The sequence below is a fragment of the Coenobita brevimanus genome, chromosome 84, assembly GCF_032717465.1.
Source record: "Coenobita brevimanus isolate Jiangsu-jjx chromosome 84, ASM3271746v2, whole genome shotgun sequence".
NCBI classification, from domain to species: domain Eukaryota; kingdom Metazoa; phylum Arthropoda; class Malacostraca; order Decapoda; family Coenobitidae; genus Coenobita; species Coenobita brevimanus.
In genome coordinates this window covers 46,206,749-46,227,965 of record NC_137037.1, presented here as the reverse complement: position 1 = coordinate 46,227,965, position 21,217 = coordinate 46,206,749, and the positions used below count along the sequence as shown (strand labels likewise).

General features: G+C 41.5%; 1 protein-coding gene across 1 annotated transcript in view; it reads left to right on the top strand.

Moving 5' to 3' along the window:
* LOC145410161 (uncharacterized) overlaps positions 1–20,562 on the top strand; it is a 182,149-nt gene extending 161,587 nt beyond the window's left edge. Inside the window, exons 4-10 of the mRNA XM_080280359.1 lie at positions 14,225–14,334; positions 16,365–16,469; positions 16,968–17,121; positions 18,272–18,352; positions 18,848–18,954; positions 20,242–20,338; positions 20,393–20,562. Coding sequence (XP_080136485.1) covers positions 14,225–14,334; positions 16,365–16,469; positions 16,968–17,121; positions 18,272–18,352; positions 18,848–18,954; positions 20,242–20,338; positions 20,393–20,562 — 824 coding nt within the window. The remainder of the gene's footprint in view (positions 1–14,224; positions 14,335–16,364; positions 16,470–16,967; positions 17,122–18,271; positions 18,353–18,847; positions 18,955–20,241; positions 20,339–20,392) is intronic.
* The last annotated feature ends 655 nt before the right edge of the window (positions 20,563–21,217 follow it).

The following is a 21,217-nucleotide window of genomic DNA, read 5'->3' as shown; positions in this document are numbered from 1 at the left end:
TGCGGGATAAAATTTCCTGACTAAATCGAGCGAATCAATCAATCAATCAATCATTTCCTGTGGCACCCTCGGGGATGCATAGGGCCTCGATGAACTCACACCACCACATCCTATCTTGTGCTAACTCCTCAAGATCTCCCCAACACTCATCTCCAGCTTCCCGTCTCATTGTCCTCACCCACGTCTCTTTTGGCCTTCCTCTACCTCTCCTACCAGGTGCCACCCACCCTGGTGTACCTCGTACTATTCCCTGTCTCCTATACACATGTCCTAGCCACTTCCATCGTGAGAATCTAACATATTCATCGATCGGCTGCACTCCCGTTATTTCTCTAATTCTACTATTTGGTATCCTTTCCCACCACTTAACTCCTAATATTCTTCTAAGTGCTTTATTTTCAAACACCAAGAATTTATTTTCCATAGTCACTGTGCTGTACCAAGACTCGTGTCCATAAATTAAGATACTCCTAACCATTACCTTATAAAGTTTGATTTTTGGATGCACAGAGAAATTGTTATTATTCCAAATATTTTTAAGCATTCCCATTGCCTGATTAGCCTTCTTTAACCTTTCCTCGAATTCAAGGTTCAAAGAACCATCCTTGGCTAAATAAGTACCTAAATATTTAAACCTATCAACTTGCTTTACAACCATACCTCCAATTACACATTCCTGCGCATTTTCCATATTCATATTGATTATTTCAGTTTTTCCACAATTAATAACCAAACCCACCTTGCGACCTTCACTCACCAAACAGTCCAACACTCTCTGCATCTCTTCTGGCCCATCACAAATCAAAACTATATCATCTGCATAATCTAAATCCAAAAGTTTCCTGTTCTCTCCCCAAAGTATACCTGCACCGGTTTCTGTTCCAATACGTTTCATAATGTAATCAATGACCAATATAAATAGTAAAGGCGATAGAACACCACCTTGAATTACTCCGGACTTGACTTCAAACGAATCACTCAGACAACCATCAACCATCACTTTACAAAATGTGTCCTCATGCATGTTCATAATGACCCTCACAAACTCCTCTGGTATTCCATAATGTCTCATGATCTTCCCCATAGACTCTCTCGAAACACTATCAAAAGCCTTTTCAAAATCAACAAAACAAAGACTTAACGGTACTCTCATTTCATTAACTTGCTGCATCAAATGCCTAACTATAAAGATCTGATCATTGCAACCACGTCCCTTTCTAAAACCAGCCTGTTCATCCCTCAGAATACCCTCAACCACCGGCTCCAACCTATTTAACAACACTCTACTGAAAACTTTCAAAGCTATCGGTGACAAAGAGATTCCCCTCCAATTACCACATTCACTCAGGTCTCCCTTCTTCGGAACTTTAACAATTACACCATTCTTCCAAACTGATGGTAGTAACCCCGTCACCCATATCTTATTGAATAGCTTGGTCAAGATCATTATTAATCTATCCCCCTCCACTTTAAACATTTCCGGAAATAAACCATCCTCCCCTGGTGCCTTATTATTCTTTAACTGTTTTACTGCTTTCTCCACTTCTGCAAGCCTCAACTCTCCTGTTTCTATATTTAAATCTTCCTGAGCAGACGGTATATCCTCTTCTGGTGGTATTGGTCTATTAAGAACTGTCTCAAAATGCTCTTTCCATCTATTTTATCGAGCGAATAATCTGGGTATAATCTGATAATGGCGCCAGTGTGTAGGAAAACAAACGATGCCATTATCTTGATTTCTGCGTCCCGCCACTCAGCACCGATATTTGCTGTGCTCTTATTGCGTGTGATGTCAAGAGAAAACACTACTACTAGCAGTAGTAGTAGTAGTAGTAGTAGTTATTATTAATACTACTACTTCTGTTATTATTATTATTATTATTATTATTATTATTATTATTATTTTAGTTCACTGAAGTTAGTATTTATCATAAACTCGTTGCCACCAGTTTTTTTTTTTTTTTTCTTTAATGTCACACTGTTTTCTTGTTCGATGTACCTGTATTTATCATTTGGTATGGACCAGGTAAGTAAGCTCCGTAACACCTTTTCCTAAGCGATTTATTTTGCTTATTACACCATACAGTCCTACTCTGCTATATAAATCCTTCAAACATCTCCCTACTCTGCATAAATAGCTTACGAAAGGATATTACCCGGCCATAGCGAAAAATAAGTCGCTAAGGAAGAGGTGGTAGGGAGCCTCCTTGCCTGACAAAAATGCAAGCCAGGGTGTTGAAGAGGGACGCCTTCATGTGGTGGCACCGATATACCCGAGCTGCTCCACTGCCCGGTTATACAAGCATCCCTCAACTCACTTCTGTCCCCGAAAGGAGGATGATGGACCGCAGGGGGGAGGGGGGAAGGAAGTTTCAGCCTGCAATCCACCGGGTTCAAGTTCAGATGAGCCTGGGATTGCAACTACAGCTACATACATGGATATAGTTTGTACTGATAACACTCGGGAGAATATCGATGTGCCATGTATAGAGAGAGAGAGAGAGAATATCAACAAGTTCTTACGTCGTTCAAGAGAAATCTGGTTAAACTTGCCAAATAACTTCCCCACGTCATTGATGCCAAGCTGACTCACTGATCGTCTCCCACCACACCACCAGCCAGCAGTCTCCCCATTCTCTTTAAGTATGCTAAGATTATCTCGTGGTTCGCTGTTTCGGTATGCCTTTCTCCTTTGTTAATTTTACGTTTTCATGTATTTTGCATGTAGTAGCAAGTGATGTACCTGTGTGTGTGTGTGTGTGTGTGTGTGTGTGTGTGTGTGTGTGTGTGTGTGTGTGTGTGTGTGTGTGTGTACCAAAATAATATTGTGGGTGAGGGGAGACGCAATAACTTCGTGAAGACTAAAAGGGGGACTTAGATCAAACAGTTTGGAAACCCCAGCGTTAATCGAGTATATTGAGCTTATTGGAGGCTTCGATATTTAGAGCGCTTATTAACCCCTTCAGTTCAAAATACTTCTAAGTTGATTGAAGTATTTATTGTTGTAAAGGTAGACAGAATAAAATCATATGGAGACAGCGAAAATAAGCCAGTAAAAGGTGAACCCTGAATCAGTGGGTTAAGAATTCAAACTCAGATATCGATAAAAGATTAAGAACTTTTAAGAACTGAATTATAATGCCGTTGTTGAGAAATATGACCCATTGGACCTTCGTAGAGAGAGAGAGAGAGAGAGAGAGAGTTAAATATTACAAGTTACAGACGCTAAGGGGAAAGGAAAGGAGAGATAGGCTGAAAAGGTGGAATGAAAGGTGAGAGAGGGAGAGCAGAATAATTGCAAAGAGGGGGAGAGGAGAATGGAGGGAAAGGGAAAAGGAAAGGGAGAGGAAAATAGAGAGAGTTAAATAGTACAAGTTACAGAAGCTAAGGGGAAAGGAAAGGGGAGAGACTGAAAAGGAGGAATGGAAGGGGAGAGAGGGAGAGCAGGATAATTGCAAAGAGAGAGAGGAGAGAGAATGGAGGGAAAGGGAAAAGGAGAGAGAGGAGAGAGAGTTGGGGAGGGGGAGGAGGGGAGCACGAGAGAAAATGGGTTTATCCGAAGAAAATGGATGTTTTAATGGTACACCTACATACTCCGTTTGGGGACGTCTCAACCAATATAATTCATGACATCCTCGTTTTCTTCATCCTTTTATCCCTCTCACGGTCGGGACAACTCTAGTATTTTATTCCACAAACCCCAAATGATTATGTTCAGCGGGATAAGTCTTAAGAGTCTATGTTAATACTTTCAGCATTAACCCACACACGATCGGAACAACTTTAGGGCCAGTATTCTTGTATATTATGGAAACCCGGTAGCACTTCCTCCTCAGCGATTTATTCTTAGTTACGGATGGTTAAAATAAATATGTATGTGATGCCGAGTATTGTGGTATTTGAATTATTTTAAATGACACAAGAAGATGGTAAGGGGTAACAAGCAAAATAAATCGCTTAGGAAGAGGTGATAGGGAGCTTCTATACCCGACGAGAATACCCCAGACAATTTTCTTTACCTGAGACAGTCGAGAAACCAGAGAGTGTTAATATCTTATCCCCGAATATTTCACTTATGCATAATACTTGCTGCCCCGAAACCATTTTTTTTTTTTTCACCCTCAGGCGAGCCATCATCGTAGTGAAGAGGTATTGAAGGTTAGATCTAATTCTTCCACTTCGATATGTCTTCTCTAAGGAAAATAAAATCGTTTGGAAGTAATAGGAATTGAAAAAGCCTTCGTATTGTTTTTTGTAAAGCTTTTTGGCGCCAAAAAGATTATTCGGGTTTTTTTTTTTTTTTTTTTTTTTTTTTGCCATTAGAAAAGTTAGATACATTGGCAACGTTGAGAGAGAGAGAGAGAGAGAGAGAGAGAGAGAGAGAGAGGAGATTAGAAAGGGGGAGACAAAAAGGAGAGGAGATTAGATGAAGAAGAGAGCTGAAGAGAAAAGTGGGGGGGGGGGAGAAAGATGAACAGAACAGAATGAGATAACTAGAGAGGAGAGGAACAGAGAGAACAAGATAGAGAAAAAGAATGTTATGATTGTAATAGGAGAAGGAGGAGGAGGGGAGGGCGGAGAGAAATAGAAAGGGGAGATGGAAATAAAAGGAGAGGTGAGAAAGGAGGAGAAAGGAGAGAGGGGAGAAGGAGATCTAGGAGAAAGGTGGAGAGAAAGAGAGGAGAGGAAAGAGAAGAAGATCAAAGACGTGGGAGATGGAAGGAGTAAGGTGAGGAGAAAGGAAAGAGAGCAGTGGAGAGAAAAACAAAAAGGAGAGACATGTAGAGAAAGAGAGAAGAGGAAAAGGGAGAAGGGGGGGAGGAAGGAAACGGAGAAGGATGAGGAGAAAAAGAGGAAGCTGGAAGAGAGGGAGAGAGAGAGAGAGAGAGAGCTGAGAGGTATTCACGCCTTAAAGCTACCTTGCGATCAGAAACTGTAAATGGTAGGGGAAGAAGATGGAAGGAGAGAGAGAGAGAGGTGTAGGCGGAGGAAGGGGAGACAATGAATATCGATAGGAAGGAAGGGAAAAAAAGGAGTGCATGGGACAGTACTAAAAGAGGAGGAGGAGGAGAGAGATCAAGAGGAAGAAGGGTATAGGAGGCAGATGGGGAGATGGAGATAGAAGAGGAGGGGACAGAAATACATGGAGGATTAACACTTACGCAATCACTCACAAGGTCCTGCTTTGAACAAGGATATTTCGATGGATTGAAGGGAAGAGATAGAGGAAATGAATAGAAGGATAAAAAAAAAATAGAGAGAGAGAGAGAGAGATTTACAGGTACACAGTTTGGTATAGATGTAAGTTTCTGTTTTGTTTGGGGCTCAAGGTCTGTTTGTGTAAATGTTAGATTAGGCTTAACAGTTTCAATCCAAGGACGTCTTTTTATGTTCTACTTATTTTATTATTTATTTTTTTGCCCTCCGAACAGGAAATTGGATAGCAGTTCAGTGGATATTGGAAAGTAAATGGATTAATAAAGGTTGTATCTGACTCCAGTTCAAAAAGTCAAACATCAGTGCAGTCATTTGGAGACAGCAAAAACAAAAACAAACAAGGAACATTGAGAGAGTGCAATACCCGCTCCCACCAATTTGTCTAAGACCGAACATTGACTTTTCGCAGTGGTCCTCACCTGAGACCAGTTGTCCTCGAAATCGAGTTATACAGACTTTAAAGTCAGATTAAAATTGTGTGAGTTGATCTCCCTTAACATTCGACCCTGCCATGTCACCTTGATCTTTGACCCAATGTTCTCAGAAACAGTAAGTCAACTGATCCTCAACCCCTTCACCAAGTTGGGTCGAAATCATATAAAAATTATAGTTATTTTGTTCACAGACACATGGCCCGAAATTTGACAGTTACCTGTAACCTTGGCCTGTGAGTGAGTGGTCTCAAAATAGAACCCATTTTGTTCTTGCGTCACACTTTTCGCTTCCACCAAACATGGGCCAAACAGGATATAACTGAAAGTTGGCTTTGCAGGGTCAAACCTTACACACACACACACACACACACACACACACACACACACACACACACACACACACACCAGGCAAAATATAAAACGCTCTCGCATCTCGACCGCGGATGCAAAAATACTTCAAATGGAACGGGGAAATAGAAAAGGCAAGTTAACATTCCGGCTCCTGTGACTCCCTCAGGTAAATGTAATCATCTGACGTTAGGTGAAATAGGGTCAGTGGTAGTTATATTGAAACTGAGGCGCCTACATATCTCCCAGCTGAATAAAATCGTCTGGCGTTAGCAGGAGTAAAATATTTCCACTGTAGAGAAGCCCCTGAGAAGATGCCTGAGGGAGTACAGTGATAAAAGGTTGGATAAAAAGAGAGAGAGAGAGAGAGAGAGAGAGAGAGAGAGAGAGAGAGAGAGGATGGCACAGTGGAAAAATAAGGTGAAAATTATTAAAGGTGTATTTGAGAGAGAGAGAGAGAGAGAGAGAGAGAGAGAGAGAGAGAGAAGCGTAGGCAGGTAGGAAAAGACACACTGCGCATGGCATCTAAGTCATGCGCAGTGTAACCCATGAATGAAGAGGTGGGGGAGGAAGATAGGAAGTGAGAGAGAGGAGGTGAGTAAATGAGTGAGTGAGTGAGAGGGTGAATGAGAGAAAGAGAGGAATAATGTTTACTTAAATCAATACTTGTTAATCCATTTTAAGCTTATTCGATTTTTTTTTTCTAATTATCAGCGGAATTTGGGAAGTAAAACCAGTTGAATTACGTCATCCGCGTTTATTTGGCAACAGGGAACTCCGGGGAGGGAGGGAGGGAGGGAGGAGAGCGCGTGAGTAGAGAGAAAGAGAGTGGGAGGAAAGAGAGAGAGAGAGAGAGCTAGGGAAGGTAGGGAGGTAGAAAGGATTTTGGCCATCCAGTCTTCGGATTCCAAGCGTTTGGGGTGGATCTTCGTGCTGATTGCTAGTGAACTTCCAAAATTCAAAATAGTAGCCCATTAGCAATTTTTCTAGCGATTCCTGGCAATTATAGAGAAGATATAGATTCCCAGGTGTAGAAATTTGCTGTGTTGTGTCAGAAAATATTGATACAACCGATAAATTTGTCTTTTCCCAGTCGTATTTCACCACTAGACGGGTTTAAATTCAAAACTCAGTCTATCACCTGCCCTAGCATTCCAGACAGTGAAGAAGAAACATTGACTCCCAGTGGCTGAAATATGTCGACCTGTGTCTGAAACAATTTGATATATCGCATATTTTCGTCTCCAACCGAATCCCATCACCAGTCCGGTTTAAAATCAAAACTACCAATCCGCTGCTTTCCGAAATTGTAAACAGGAATGGTCGTGAATAAATTTCTCTACATGGAAAACAAACTATGGGCCTGAATATAGTGCTGGGTAATTATTGGAGTCATCGGATATCAAGTCCCGTAATATGCCCATCATCAGCTGTCTCAAGAGGCTAACCAGAAGAGGTAAACGATTAATTCTTTTCGTTTTTTTTTGGGGGGGAGGGGTCTTTTTTTTTTTTTTTGTATATTGTGATAACGCTAGATAATTATTGGAGTCATCAAATATCAAGTCCTGTAATGTACCTGTGATCCGTTTTCTCAAGATGCTACCTTTAACAAAAAATAAAAATTGCTTTTTGTGTCTTTGTGCTTTATATATTTCTTGGATTTTTTTTTTTTTGAGGGGGGGTAATTTTTATACTGATTCTGATTTTTAGTATTTTTGAAATTCAGTAAGTAGACATTATTCGTTATTTAGCTATTTCTTAACGGTTGGGTTGGTACAGGTATACTTAGACACCAGATACCTCTTGTTTTTTGTAGTGTGCCTTTTTTTTTTTTTTTTTTTTTTTTTTTTTTTTTTTTTAGGACGCTGTGGAGTGTACTTACAGGCAATTTCTGAGGATCTCACATATATTGATTGAAAATACGTGATGGTCGGAGTAAGGTCTTCTAGGTGGCATAGCACCTCTTCCTAAGCGATTTATTTTCCCCAGTACACGGTCTCTTGTACGGTACTGATATTCTAATATCGACATAGTTTGCATCATTAACTTAATAGTATACAAGCGGGTATTGAAGTGTAATGGTGTAGGAGGACTACTGGGCCTTGGGATAGGCTACTGCCCCCGAGATATAGGCCCTGAAGCCTTTGCCCAGAGTCGGACACAAAAAAAAAAAGAAAAAAAAAATACAGAAAATAGTATACAAGCGGGTATTGAGGTGTGATGTACAGAATAAATAGCTAAGGATGAGGTGTTAAAGAAATATCCTAAATCACAGAATACTACTCTGCCACGACCTCTGTAATCCAACCCTGTGTCAGCTTAACCCCCCTGTCAGTCCAACCCCGTGTCAGCTTAACCCCCTGTCAGTCCAACCCATTGTCATGTCAGTCCCAGGTCAGCTTAATCATTTGTCATTCCATTCCCTGTTAGCTTAACCCCCCGTCAGTTCAACACTCCCCATGCTATATCAAGTTAATCCCCTGTCAGCTCAGCCTCCAGTCAACTCAGCCTCCAGTCAACGCAGCCTCGTGTCAACTTGTTAATGGTCATAAAGAGAGAAATTAGCAGAACTGTGACCATGAATCCCCTCACAGATACTTTAATTTGTAGTTAACTAATCCAACTTCCTGATGGCGAGACATAACACATTGATATTTCATCATTGATACTTTAGCTTGAGATGTTTAATAATACCGGTACATCTCAGTTACCTATATGCATGCGATGTTTTGTTGATGTTAACAGCAGAAAGACAAATACGTGAATGCAAGTTAGATCTGTTTTGACGGGCTTCCATCATCTGCCCGTGTCCACTCTTCTTATTAAGGTGGACGAATCTACACACACACACACACACACACACACACACACACACACACACACACACACACACACACACACACACACACACACACACACACACACACACACACACACACACACACACACACACACACACACACACACACACACACACACACACACACACACACACACACACACACACACACACACACACACACACACACACACACACACACACACACACACACACACACACACACACACACACACACACACACACACACACACACACACACACACACACACACACACACACACACACACACACACACACACACACACACACACACACACACACACACACACACACACACACACACACACACACACACACACACACACACACACACACACACACACACACACACACACACACACACACACACACACACACACACACACACACACACACACACACACACACACACACACACACACACACACACACACACACACACACACACACACACTAGATTTGTTGTTTACCCAGTACTGACAGACTCATCTTTATGGTAAAAAATTTCTACGATGGCGCGATGGGATTGGGATCGTATTTAAGTTGCTTTGGAGATAACGTAACACCTCTATATTAGCGATTTATTTGAATGTTACACCTTCTTATACTGTTGCGAGGGAAACTTTGTCGTTTTTAAAAATATACAGATGACCTAGAATATCAAGGTGTAATAGGCATAATACATGTCTTAGAAGAAGGTGCCACGAAACCTCCAGTGCCACTTTCAATACGGGAGAGCGATCATCATCATCAGTCCCCTCTCGTCCCAGCCCACATCTTCATCATGATCAACCCCCTCCAGTCCCAGCCCACATCATCATCATCAACCCCCTCCAGTCCCAGCCCACATCATCATCATCAACTCCCTCCTGTCCCAGCCCACATCATTAGCATCATCAACCCCCTCCCGTCGCAGCCCACATCATCACCATCGTGTGGTGGTGTGAGGGTGGCATCATTGATCTGGGTGGTGTGTGTGGCTCCTCCGTCAGAACATCGCCATGTGGCCTAGTCTCAGGGGGTCACTGATGCTGCCTGGGGTTAAAGGAAGAGGTCGCACAGAACTAAAGCGTAGGAGATTTTATATATACGTGTCAGAGGTGTAGACTACAGGGATGGGGTTAGGGGCCTGAATTTCACATACGTATGGCGGCTTTTATTTATTTTTTTATTTTTTTTTTTTACACTTCTCTTGCTTGGAACGCTTCCCCTCTTTCTCCTCAGTGAATATAACATACAACATGCTGTATCTTATTATTATTATTATTATTATTATTATTATTATTATTGTTTGGTGCAGTGTATTTATAAATTATATACAAATATTGGTTATAAATGCAGTGTTGCTCTTATGTAAAGCTTCTAATTAGCTCAGATAAATCACGTGGCGTTATTTAGCCTAGAATTGCTCCTGCTATGAGAAGGGTAATGGCCTCCTATGACTCATTCTCCTATAACTTACTCTCAGTGGAATAAATCGCTTGTTCATAGCTGAATGTAATGCTGCAGGAGACGAGATCATGATGGTTGAAATTTTCTTGGGATGGTATTTCTCCATTTCTGAGTGAAATAGACCTGCATCTAATTCCTTCCATCTGATGACTATTTTTTTTTTTTTTTCGTTTTTGCTGCCTCTGGAAGATTTTACCTTAGCTTAGGAGAGGCTTTTTTAGTCTTAGGCCTGTATTCTCGTAGGTTAAGGAGGACCTCCAAACACCTCTTCTTTAGCAGTTTATTTTTTAATACAACAGGCTAATATATTCTGTTATTTATGCAGAATGTAATATTAAAAGGATTTAAATAACTCAGAAGAGGACAGCAAGGTGTAATAAACAAAATAATTCGCTTGGGAAGAGGTGTTGGGGAGCTTTCATAACCCACGAGAATACAGGCTTCAGTCTTTATTAACCCCTAGACTCAGAGAGGCCTCTTGTAAGCTGAATGAAGTCTTCTGGAGGTAGCAAGAAATAAAAAAATAAGTAAATAAATACGTAGGGTGAGTGAACGTGTTAATCTCTTCATTACCAGACATGTTTGCGAGGTTGTGTAGAAATTGTTCGCTAATCAGAATAAGATACATTGTGGTCCGTTTACTACCCAGCACAATTCCCACGTGTTGCAGGGACGGCTCAGCTTCACCGTTGTATCTTTTCCATCACTTTCTACTTCCTCCCCCCCCCCCTTTTTTTTTTTAATTAGGGTATGCTCATTTACGTCCATTTTTCTTTATTTATGGTGTGCTGTTTTATAACTGTTTTTCTTGATTTATGGTGTGCTATTTTACGTCCATTTTTGTTGATTTATGGTGTGCTATTTTACGTCCTTTTCGTGGTTTATGGTGGGCTAGTTTATATCTATTTTTCTTGATTTATGGTGTGCTATTTTACGTCCATTTTTGTAATTTATGGTGTGCTATTTTACGTCTACTTTTCGTGATTTATGGTGTGCTATTTTACGTCCATTGATCGCACAGTGGATCGGTAATGTTATGAGACAACTAAAACGGCCATGTTGCTCATCCCCACAACACACGTAATTGGGGAGAGCTTTGTATGGAGAACTTTGCATATTTCCCAGTGACGCAGGTGGAGTTCCCTTGAATATGATAGAGCTTTCATTATTGATCGTTCCAAGAATACATTTTAATTTTGGTGTCGTTGATAATCAGGAGCATGTATGACGAAAGCACTTTTTTTTTTTTTTTTTAATGTGTTCAACTCTGGGCATAGGCTTCACAGCCTGCTATCAAGGCCCAGCAGTCCTCCTACATACCATACACCTCTACATGTCACCACTTCAGCACTAACACCCACCGTCCATATTGAATACATGCTAGGGGTGTCTCATACAGGACTGGTTTATTGGTATTAGCGGGGGTATTTTTACGACATGTCGGCGGGTCTTCTGGTAGATCAGTAAAGCCTGATTTAATGAGATTCAAATCCTTAAACTGTTCCCTGCCCCAGCCGGGATTTGAACCTGGGTCCGTTAGAACTGCAGGCCGCCTCTCTACCGATTGAGCCACGCCTCCCCCTTAAAAATATATGGCTGACGTAAAACTCTCTCTCTCTCTCTCTCTCTCTCTCTCTCTCTCTCTCTCTCTCTCTCTCTCTCTCTCAACATCCCAGTGTGAGTTACGGATTTTTTGTATGCTCGATCCCAAAGAGGATTGTAGATTTTTTGATCACCACGCCATCAAGGGAAGTAGGCTAATCATCTACCCCTAGCCCCGGACACCTGCACCTCGAGTGAAAAAGTACGGGATTGACTGTTTCCATTATCATTTTAGTTTTAAGACGATGAAACAGTGGCACAAATACGTACACAAATTGCCCCTAAATATTTTCCTGTTGACCTAGAGGAAATGCTGGAGAATCCAAATTTGATATCACAGTATTGCTCGCTCGGAGAAATATTTTAATTTTGATACCTTCGAAAAATGGAAGTATCTATGACGAAAGCGCTCAGAAATATTTGATAGACGCAAATTGCATTTCATTTTTACATACTCTCTGCAAACTCATATTGCACAAATATATTGTCCGCCTACGTGGAGGAAATTCCAGTGAATCTGCTTTGGTATTCAGTATGAATATGTCGGAGAGCATATTTTTATTTAGGCGTGTCAAAAAACAGGTCAGCTGTCACGAAAGCACTTAGTCCAATACGGTAACGTGTGTGTGTGTGCGGGTGGGAGGGTGGGTATGTATATAATTATATTTTAACGCTTAGGGATATGCAATACCTCAATCAGAACACAGAACTACAAGCCCCCCTACCCCTACGTCGTCATCAGAGATATCCTTGAATAGAGCTTTCTCCTAGCAAGACTTAGATTAGGACATCACCCCGCCCTCCTCAGTCACCAGCTTAGATTCGGGTTAGATGGAATCACAGATGACACGTGCACTGCCTGCAGAATAGGCTCACTCAGCATAACACACGTGATAGAGCACTGCACAATACGTGGCATACTAAGACGGACACAACATGAACTGTTTAGGGAACCTATGGAACGACCCCATAGGAGCGGTTGCTTACCAGTGGTCGACGGGTCTGCTGGGCCAGGCATGACGGGGGTTGAGCAACAATGATAAATATCGTTTCCGGACTATGACGCGTAAATGAAGCTCTGACGGTCTGTCACGCGGGGGTGTAGGTGTGAGCAGGGGAGAGAGAGAGGTGGGGGGAGAATTATCGTACGGAAACCAACAAGAATGGCACAGATCTACTTTTGTAACGCTGTGTGTGTGACGCGGCGGCTGTGTGGGTGGACGCGTCACAGAACAGAAGAAAGAACATATCAGCTTGAACTCTCTCCTCTTGCCAGTTTCAGCGCTAATTCCGAGTAACAGAATTTGTGCAGAGAATTTGAGAGCTATTTCTGCCGGAGTTGTGGAGGTAACATTGTGAACTTTTCTGAGAGAGAGAGAGAGAGAGAGAGAGAGAGAGCGTGGGTGTGAGGGAAAATTTGTCCACTCCATCTACCTTTAAATGTGAGCTATTGTTAAGTAATGGAATTTGTGAAGGAATGATGGGCTGTTTCTGGTTGTGTGGGTAGTGTGGGGGAGTTATTTATTTAGTCATTTATTTATTATTCGGCATATTTGGTTATTTTTAGGGCTTTTTCCATCCTTTCTCTAATTTTCTCGTTCGTTTTACCGTCAAGAGACCTTTTAAATACGAGTAGTCAGACATGTACGATATTCCTCTCTCTCTCTCTCTCTCGTAATGGTTAAGATTATTGTAGTCAGAATGGCAAAATTATTCAGCCGATTGCATGCCAATATCTGCTCAGCAATTACTGAATACTGCGGCAGTACTTGAAAATATAAAATTGCTTATAGATTATTATTATTATTATTATTATTACTATTATTATTATTATTATTATTATTATTATCATTATTATTATTATTATCATTATTACTATTATTATTATTATTATTATTATTATTATTATTATTATTTCGTGTACCCATCTTCACCCTATCTTCTTTACCTGCTGTAACCTGTCATCATAATATCCTCTTTAACTGTTTTACTATTCTCATCACCACATCTTACTTTTATTATTTGATCCTGACTCATCAAATCATCATGCCATTATTATGTTCGCCATCATTATTATATTACTCATTATTATCATCATTGTCATCATCAAGACCATTATCATCTCATTATTTTCGTCATCATCATTGTCGTATCTTCATCACCATCATCTCATTGTTATCATGTTCATCATTATCATATCACCCATCATTATCGTCATCTGAAACATCCTTCTCCTCCTCCTCCTCCTCCTCTTGATCTAAACCTTGGATTTGTTATGTTTGACCCACAGGTGTGAAGAGCGAGGTATCGAGTGTGACCTCAGGCCGCACTCAAGGGTCACTGCCTAGCCTTAGTCGAGAGTCACTCCTCGTTATCACACACGCAGCGTCAGGTCACCAGGTAAGCTCATAAAGAACAGGTAAGGTCAAGTAAGGTCAGATAAGATGGTAAGATCACATTGGTTCATCGTGCAAGGTCATCACGGGTCATAGTCATCATAAAGGGTAGGTAATGTCAATTAAGGTCAGGTAAGAAAGGGTTCGTAGGGTCATCAGGTCACCAGGTAAGGTCATCACAGGTCACATAAAGGGTAGATAATGTCGAATAAGGTCACGTAAGAAAGGGTTCGTAAGTTCAAATCAGGTCACCAGGTAAGGTCGTCATGGGTCTCATAAAGTGTAGGTAAAGTCAAATATGGTCAGGTAAGAAAGGGTTGGGAAGGTCAGATCAGGTCATCCGCTAAACTCGTAACATTACGTCAGACCAGGTGGGTAATATCCGATAAGATAAAGTAAGAGAGGGTAGGGAGGTCAGATTAGTTCACAGGGTAAGGTCATTCAAGATCAGATAAGAAAGATGTCAGGTAAGGCCATGTCAGTAGTTAGGTCACGTCATGCCACAATAGTTGGGGCATAGGGATGAGGTCAGATAATATAAAGGTCAGATCATTTCACCAGGTAAGGTCATTATAGGTCATATCAGGGCCGGTCAGAGAGCGTGGGTAAGGTCTGGTGAGTTTATAAGAGGTCACGTTATAGAAGTAACATAAGGTCATGTTAAGTCACCAGATAAGTTCATCATAGGTCATGTTAGAAACGTTATGTAAGGTCAGATCAGGTCACTTGAATTTGGTCACAGTGTTGAGTGTATATGAGAGGGGAGGGTGTGAGCTGGGAGCAGGACAGTGAAATGGCGGGGGACAGGGCGACGTGGAGGCGATTTGTTTGTGGTCACCCCTTACGGGATTAAGGCGTCTGGCAGTAGATAGATAGATAGTTGAGGCCAGAAAGGGTTGATAAGTTCATAAAATTATAGAAAATCGCAGTGAATGTAAAATAGATAAATGTTATCAGTGGAGGCGGAAAGAGTCATCAGTGGATAAGTTAAATATGTCAGTAAGCCGTAGATTTAAAACTGTGGGCGTAGATGTTAAAGAAAATCGTTATAGTTGTTGAAAGTTATAAATATCAAGTCCTAATGAATGCAAAAATGTCATTAATGTTAAAAAAGTAGTTATGAAGGCGAAATGTAGATATAAATGTGAGGAATGGGTCGTAAATGTAAAAAAATAGCCATAAACATCATTTTTAAAAATAAATGAAAAGACAAAAGTTGTCAAGAATCTCACTGGTCAAATTATAGGTCAGTTTATAAAGGTTAGGATAGGTTATTTTGATCACGTCAAGCCATAAAGGTCAGTTGAGGTAAAAAAATATATATATAATTATATATATGATTTAAAAACTGATTTTAAAAAGTTATCAGGTCATAGATATCAGTTCACGAAGGTCAGTCAGATAAGACAACGAAGGTCATATATGGTGGATATACTCTGTTAGCGTTAACTTGACCTAAAATTGCCATATGTCCGTCTTGAATAGAGAGTTGCAGCAAGAGCTTAAAGTATGCGTTTGTGTGTGTGTGTGTGTGTGTGTGTGTGTGTGTGTGTGTGTGTGTGTGTGTGTGTGTGTGTGTGTGTGTGTGTGTGTGTGTGTGAGATGAATTCCTCGAGCTAGACCTTAATCGATCATATAGCCCCTTCAGGTGACGGGAGAGCGCTACCCCTCCCAGCAGGGCAGCTACCTGGGCGGGGAGCAAACTCTCGACCCTTCTGTCTTGAGTCAGGCGCTCTACCATTGAGCCACCGTGCCTCCTGAGAGAGAGAGACAGACAGAGAGACAGACAGACAGACATAGAGAGATTAACTGCAAAAGAAACATTCAGGCTCAAGTTAAAGTGATCTGACATCATTTTATTTTACTATTATTATTATTATTATTATTATTATTATTATTCAGACACTTGGTGTACATAGCCACTTATTTTCTGCCACTTTTTCCTCCCGCCTTGTATTGTTGTTAGTGGTAGTTGTAGTAGTAGTAGAAGTAGTAATAGTAGTGGTATTAATATTGTTTTTGCTTTCCCTTTAGTCTTGTCTCCTCCCCGAACGTGACTCCCCTGCTGATTTCATCTTCGAGTGTGGGTGTTGCTGCGACCCCCCCTGCCAGCTGCCGTGCTCTTGCGACTGTCCGGGGGTAACTGAGGACGAGGACGACGACGACGACGACGAGGATGAGGAGGAGGAAGACGAAGAGGAGGGCAGTGACGAGGGGACGGTGTATGGGGAGGGGGAGGGCAGTTTGAACGGATCCATACCACGAAGTTTGTCTCTGCCACTGAAGGAGAAGACTGCGAGGGTAAATGTAATAAATGTAATTGTTTATCATTTGATACTTTCGAGACAGTAAACACACACCTGCCCACGATCAGTATAATTTTTCTTTTTGTGTTTAGCGGAATTAAAACACACCAGCCTATGAAGGTGAATGTAGTAGTTTACAATTTGATTTTTTTCCGAATAAATAAATAAAGATATATATATATATATATATATATATGAGAGAGAGGGGGGAGTTGAGTGACATGTATAGCAGTGGAGCCGCGTGGTTATATCGATGTCACCACATGAAGGCATATCCCTTTTCATCACCGATCTTGCATAACCCACACAAATTTCCCTCCTGCCCCTCCAGGCCGGTCAGAACAATAACAACAGCAGTGTAAGATCCAGCGTGCGGTCAAAGGGTAGCGGACGCAGCACCTCTGCCGCCACCACCACCACCGCCACCGCCAGCCCGCCAGTCGCCTTCATACACTGCGACTTCACACTGCCGCGGGTCAAGCGAGGTAAGTCATAGCAGTTTGATGAGGAAAGTGACTGAATATTACTGACAGGCTAGGTAAAATAATTATAGAGTGTAAATTACATTTATAGTAGTTATTTATGTTGTAGTGGTTAGTCTCCACCAACTACATAGCCTAGGTGGAGACTATTGTTTTTGCTAGTATTATTATTATTCCAGCCTCAGAGTCTCGCGACGATTCCAGGAGAACTGGAGACTGTTAGGAATCTGAAGGGCCCAGGTTATGTGTCCTGTCATGGGTCGTTGCTGATAGAAAAAAATTCCAAGTCTTGTATGTTCAGTGGAAGGGCATGGCAGAAATAGCCATATCAGTATTAAGTGTGAACGAGGTAAGTTGATCGTGCCTACTGGAGATTTCAATCCGACCTGCACAAGGAATCTGAAGGGTGAAATTGGACCAATTTCCACTAAATTACAACAATGTATCCTACCATGACCTATGAACACTACTGAGATGTCCTGTTCATGTCTTTGTGACCGTTAGTCAAGGACCTCCATCCGGAACAGGTGTGAAGACTAGCGACTGTCCGCAGTGCAGTTGCAGAGTTCAAGTTGTTGTTGTGACCCCAAGGCTTATCTGGGCGTGAACCCGATGGACTGCAGGATGTAAGTGTCTTTCTCCTGCATTCCACCGTCCTCCTTTGTGGGAATGAGGAAATTGAGGGACGTTGTATAGTCAGTGAATGGAGCTGCCCGGTTATATCATTGCCATCACGTGAAGGCGTCCCTGTCCAGCATCAGCATTGACTTTAAGCAAGGGAAATAAAGTAGGACTGATAGAGAAATACATACCATGAGAAGTTGACAAAATAGAGAATAATACCGTAGTTAAAGTTGATAGAAATAGAGAAAAATACTTTAAGCTGATAGGAAATACGAGAGAATGATAGTTAAAGTTGATAGAAAACAGAAAATGTCAGTTGAAGTTGATAGAAAAGAAAGATTTATAGTTAACAGAAAAAAGAGAATAATAATGAAAGTTGATGGAAAATAGAACAATTAAGTCAATAAAATAAAAAGTTAAAGCTGATAATAATAGATTAATAGTTAAAGTAGATAGAGAATACTAAAGTAGCTTATACTAACCTGACCCCTGCTGAGCCCGAGTATTGACCCCCTTCTGTGTGTTGCAGGCGTGGAGGGTCAGCGCAGATCAGTGGACTTTGCAGTGTGTCCAGAAGCCAGGCTGGAGGAGCAGAGTGCATCATCTAGTGGTTAGTGTCCTCATAAAACACACACACACACACACACACACACACACACACACACACACACACACACACACACACACACACACACACACACACACACACACACACACACACACACACACAGTTCATTTCTAACATCTCCATTCCATGTCTCTAGTGTTGTAACTGCCTTCATATCTCCAGTTCGAACGTATACTAGTTTAGTTTAATGATTTAACGAGAATTAATAGAAGAAAATAGAACTTATGTAATGGTAAGTTAATAATCTAACTTGTACTAACGTGAGCATGTCTTGTATAACTTAATCAAATATAACTTAACCCAGCCCAACCCAGTCTACCCTAACCAAACTTAACCTAACCTTACGAAACTAACTCTGCCTCCTCATCCATAACCAACCTAACTTTAACTCAAACTCTCCAGCCATCGACATGCTGGGCGTGATGCGGGGCGGGGCGGGGTACTTGGAGGAGGGTGGAGCGGGGCGGGGCGGGGCAGGGGGCGTGGTGGACGAGACCTACAAGACACGCTCCCTCCCCGCGTGGGTGAGAAACAAGAGCCGTCCCCTGGGTGTTCTCGATGACCTCAATACCATTTATGAAAAGGTGGGGCAATTTTTAATTTATTTATCTATTTATTTACTGTATCATTCCTTTATTATTTGTTCTTTTTCATTTTCTTTTTGTCTTTATTTCGATGACCGCAATGCCATCTATGCGAAAGTGAGGCTTTTTTTTTTTTTTTTTCTTAAGTTTTCTCGTTTTCGTTTTCACCGTTTTATTTTTTATCATGATTACTTCAATACCATCTATGAGTTTTTTTTTTTTTTTTTCAAGCATAACCTGTTTTTTTACTGTGTTCTTGCTTTATTTTTCTCGCTTTCTTTTCCTCGTTTTTATCTTTATCTGGATGACCTCAGTACTACCCATGAGATTGTTTTTTGTTGAACCATTTTTTTTTTTTAACTATCCCTACTTTTTTTTTCTCGTTTTCGTGTTCTTTTAATCTTCCTCTCAATTACCTTAGCACTATCTGTCTAAAGGTGGGGCTATTTTTAGTTTAACTTTGTTTTCTAAAGAGTATCCTTCCTTTATTTTTCCTCTTTGTTTTCCGCGTTTTATCCTTTTCCTCAGTGACCTCAGTACGATCTGTGAGTTTTTTCCGTTTAACTTTTTAGTAGTCGTAGTAGTAGCAGTAGTAGTAGTAGTAGTAAATAGTAGTAGTATAATAATGATGATGATGTGGATAACCAATACTTCAGATGAATTAATGCGAATACTGTACTTACGTACTAGAATTGTGTGTCTTACATACAGTATATGCTAGATTTGTGTGTATCTCAGTGAAGGTAGTCTCAGTATGTGTTTTTGTGAGACATTACCTGCCGTACCATGTGTTCTAAGACAGCATATCATAATACGGGGGTCGCATACATCTTTGCTTATTCATTTTTAAGAAGACGGCTGACATAAAATTTAACTTTTCCTTTGGTTCACTGGTTATTAATGTCGCCTTGCTAATACTCGTGTGTGTGTGTGTGTGTATATATATATATATATATATATATATATATATATATATATATATATATATATATATATATATATATATATATATACATGTAGACAGTGTTCGTTCATTATTGATTTTCCATTCCAGCTTGAGAAAAAGAGGTGATGATGATGATGATGATGATTAGCAGTAGTAGTAGTAGTAGTACTAATAATGGTGGCCCTGATAGTGGTGACAGCATTCCATGTTTCCAGCCCCAGTGGAGTAAACGAAGGAGGAAAAAAGGTGGTGATGATGATGATGATTAGCAGTAGTAGTAGTAGCCGTAGTACTAGTAATGGTGGTGGTGGTAGTGGTAATAGCATTCCATCTGTTTCCAGCCCCAGTGGAGTAAGCGAAGGAGGAACCGAATGCGTAGCGACGCTGCAACCGTCATCGCCCTCAGCAAGTCCCGCGCACGCCTGATGTCCACGGGCGGCGGCGGAGGCGGTGGCGGTGGCGGCGGGCAGATGGCGGGGGGGACAGCAACAGCTGCAGGAGCAAGAGATTCACCCAGACCCGCGGCGAGGCAGGGGGAGGCGGAGAGCGGGACGGCGGGAGGAGGGGCGGCGGTGGCAACTACGGCAACTCCACAACCCGACACAGTGGCGCTTGTCGAAAATGAGGCCGTCATTGTTTACGACGAGAGGACCGCACTGTAGACAGGCTGAAGATGTTTGTTTGGGACGAAGGAACCGTGCTGTAGACTGCTGTTTGTTTACGAGGGGACTGTGCTGTTTAGGGGATGTCGGCTGTTTGTTTACGAGAGACCGCATAGTGTATAGTCTTGCGGCTGTTTACGACGAGATGATCCTGCTGAAAAGAGTGTCGGTTGTTTGTTTACGATGAGAGGGCCGCGATGTAGAGAGGCTGGCGGCTGTTTGTTTACGAGAGACTGCACCGCAGATAAGCATGCGGCAGTTTACGAGTCGGTCTTGCTGTAGAGGGACTGTCGGCTGTTTGTTTACGACGAGGAAACCGCGCTGTAGAGGTTTTTGTTTTATTTTATTTTTTACGACGAGAAGATCAGCCAGGATGGAGCCCGGTCGCTATTTCTAACTGTGGGATCTGTAGAGTAGAGAAAGAGGTGTTAGTAGTAGTAGTAGTAGTAGTGATTGTTTCGTGTGCAGGACGATGACGTGTGCAAAAAGAGGGAGAACAGACTGGAGAGGTATATGATTGACTTAATAAGAAAACAAAAATCCTACACCATAATATTACCAACAGAAAAAGAAAGAAAGAAAGACAACAGTGGTAGCAGGGAGAGAAGCAGGAGAGCAGTGTTAGCAGTGAAATAGATTATAGCAGGGCAGGGGA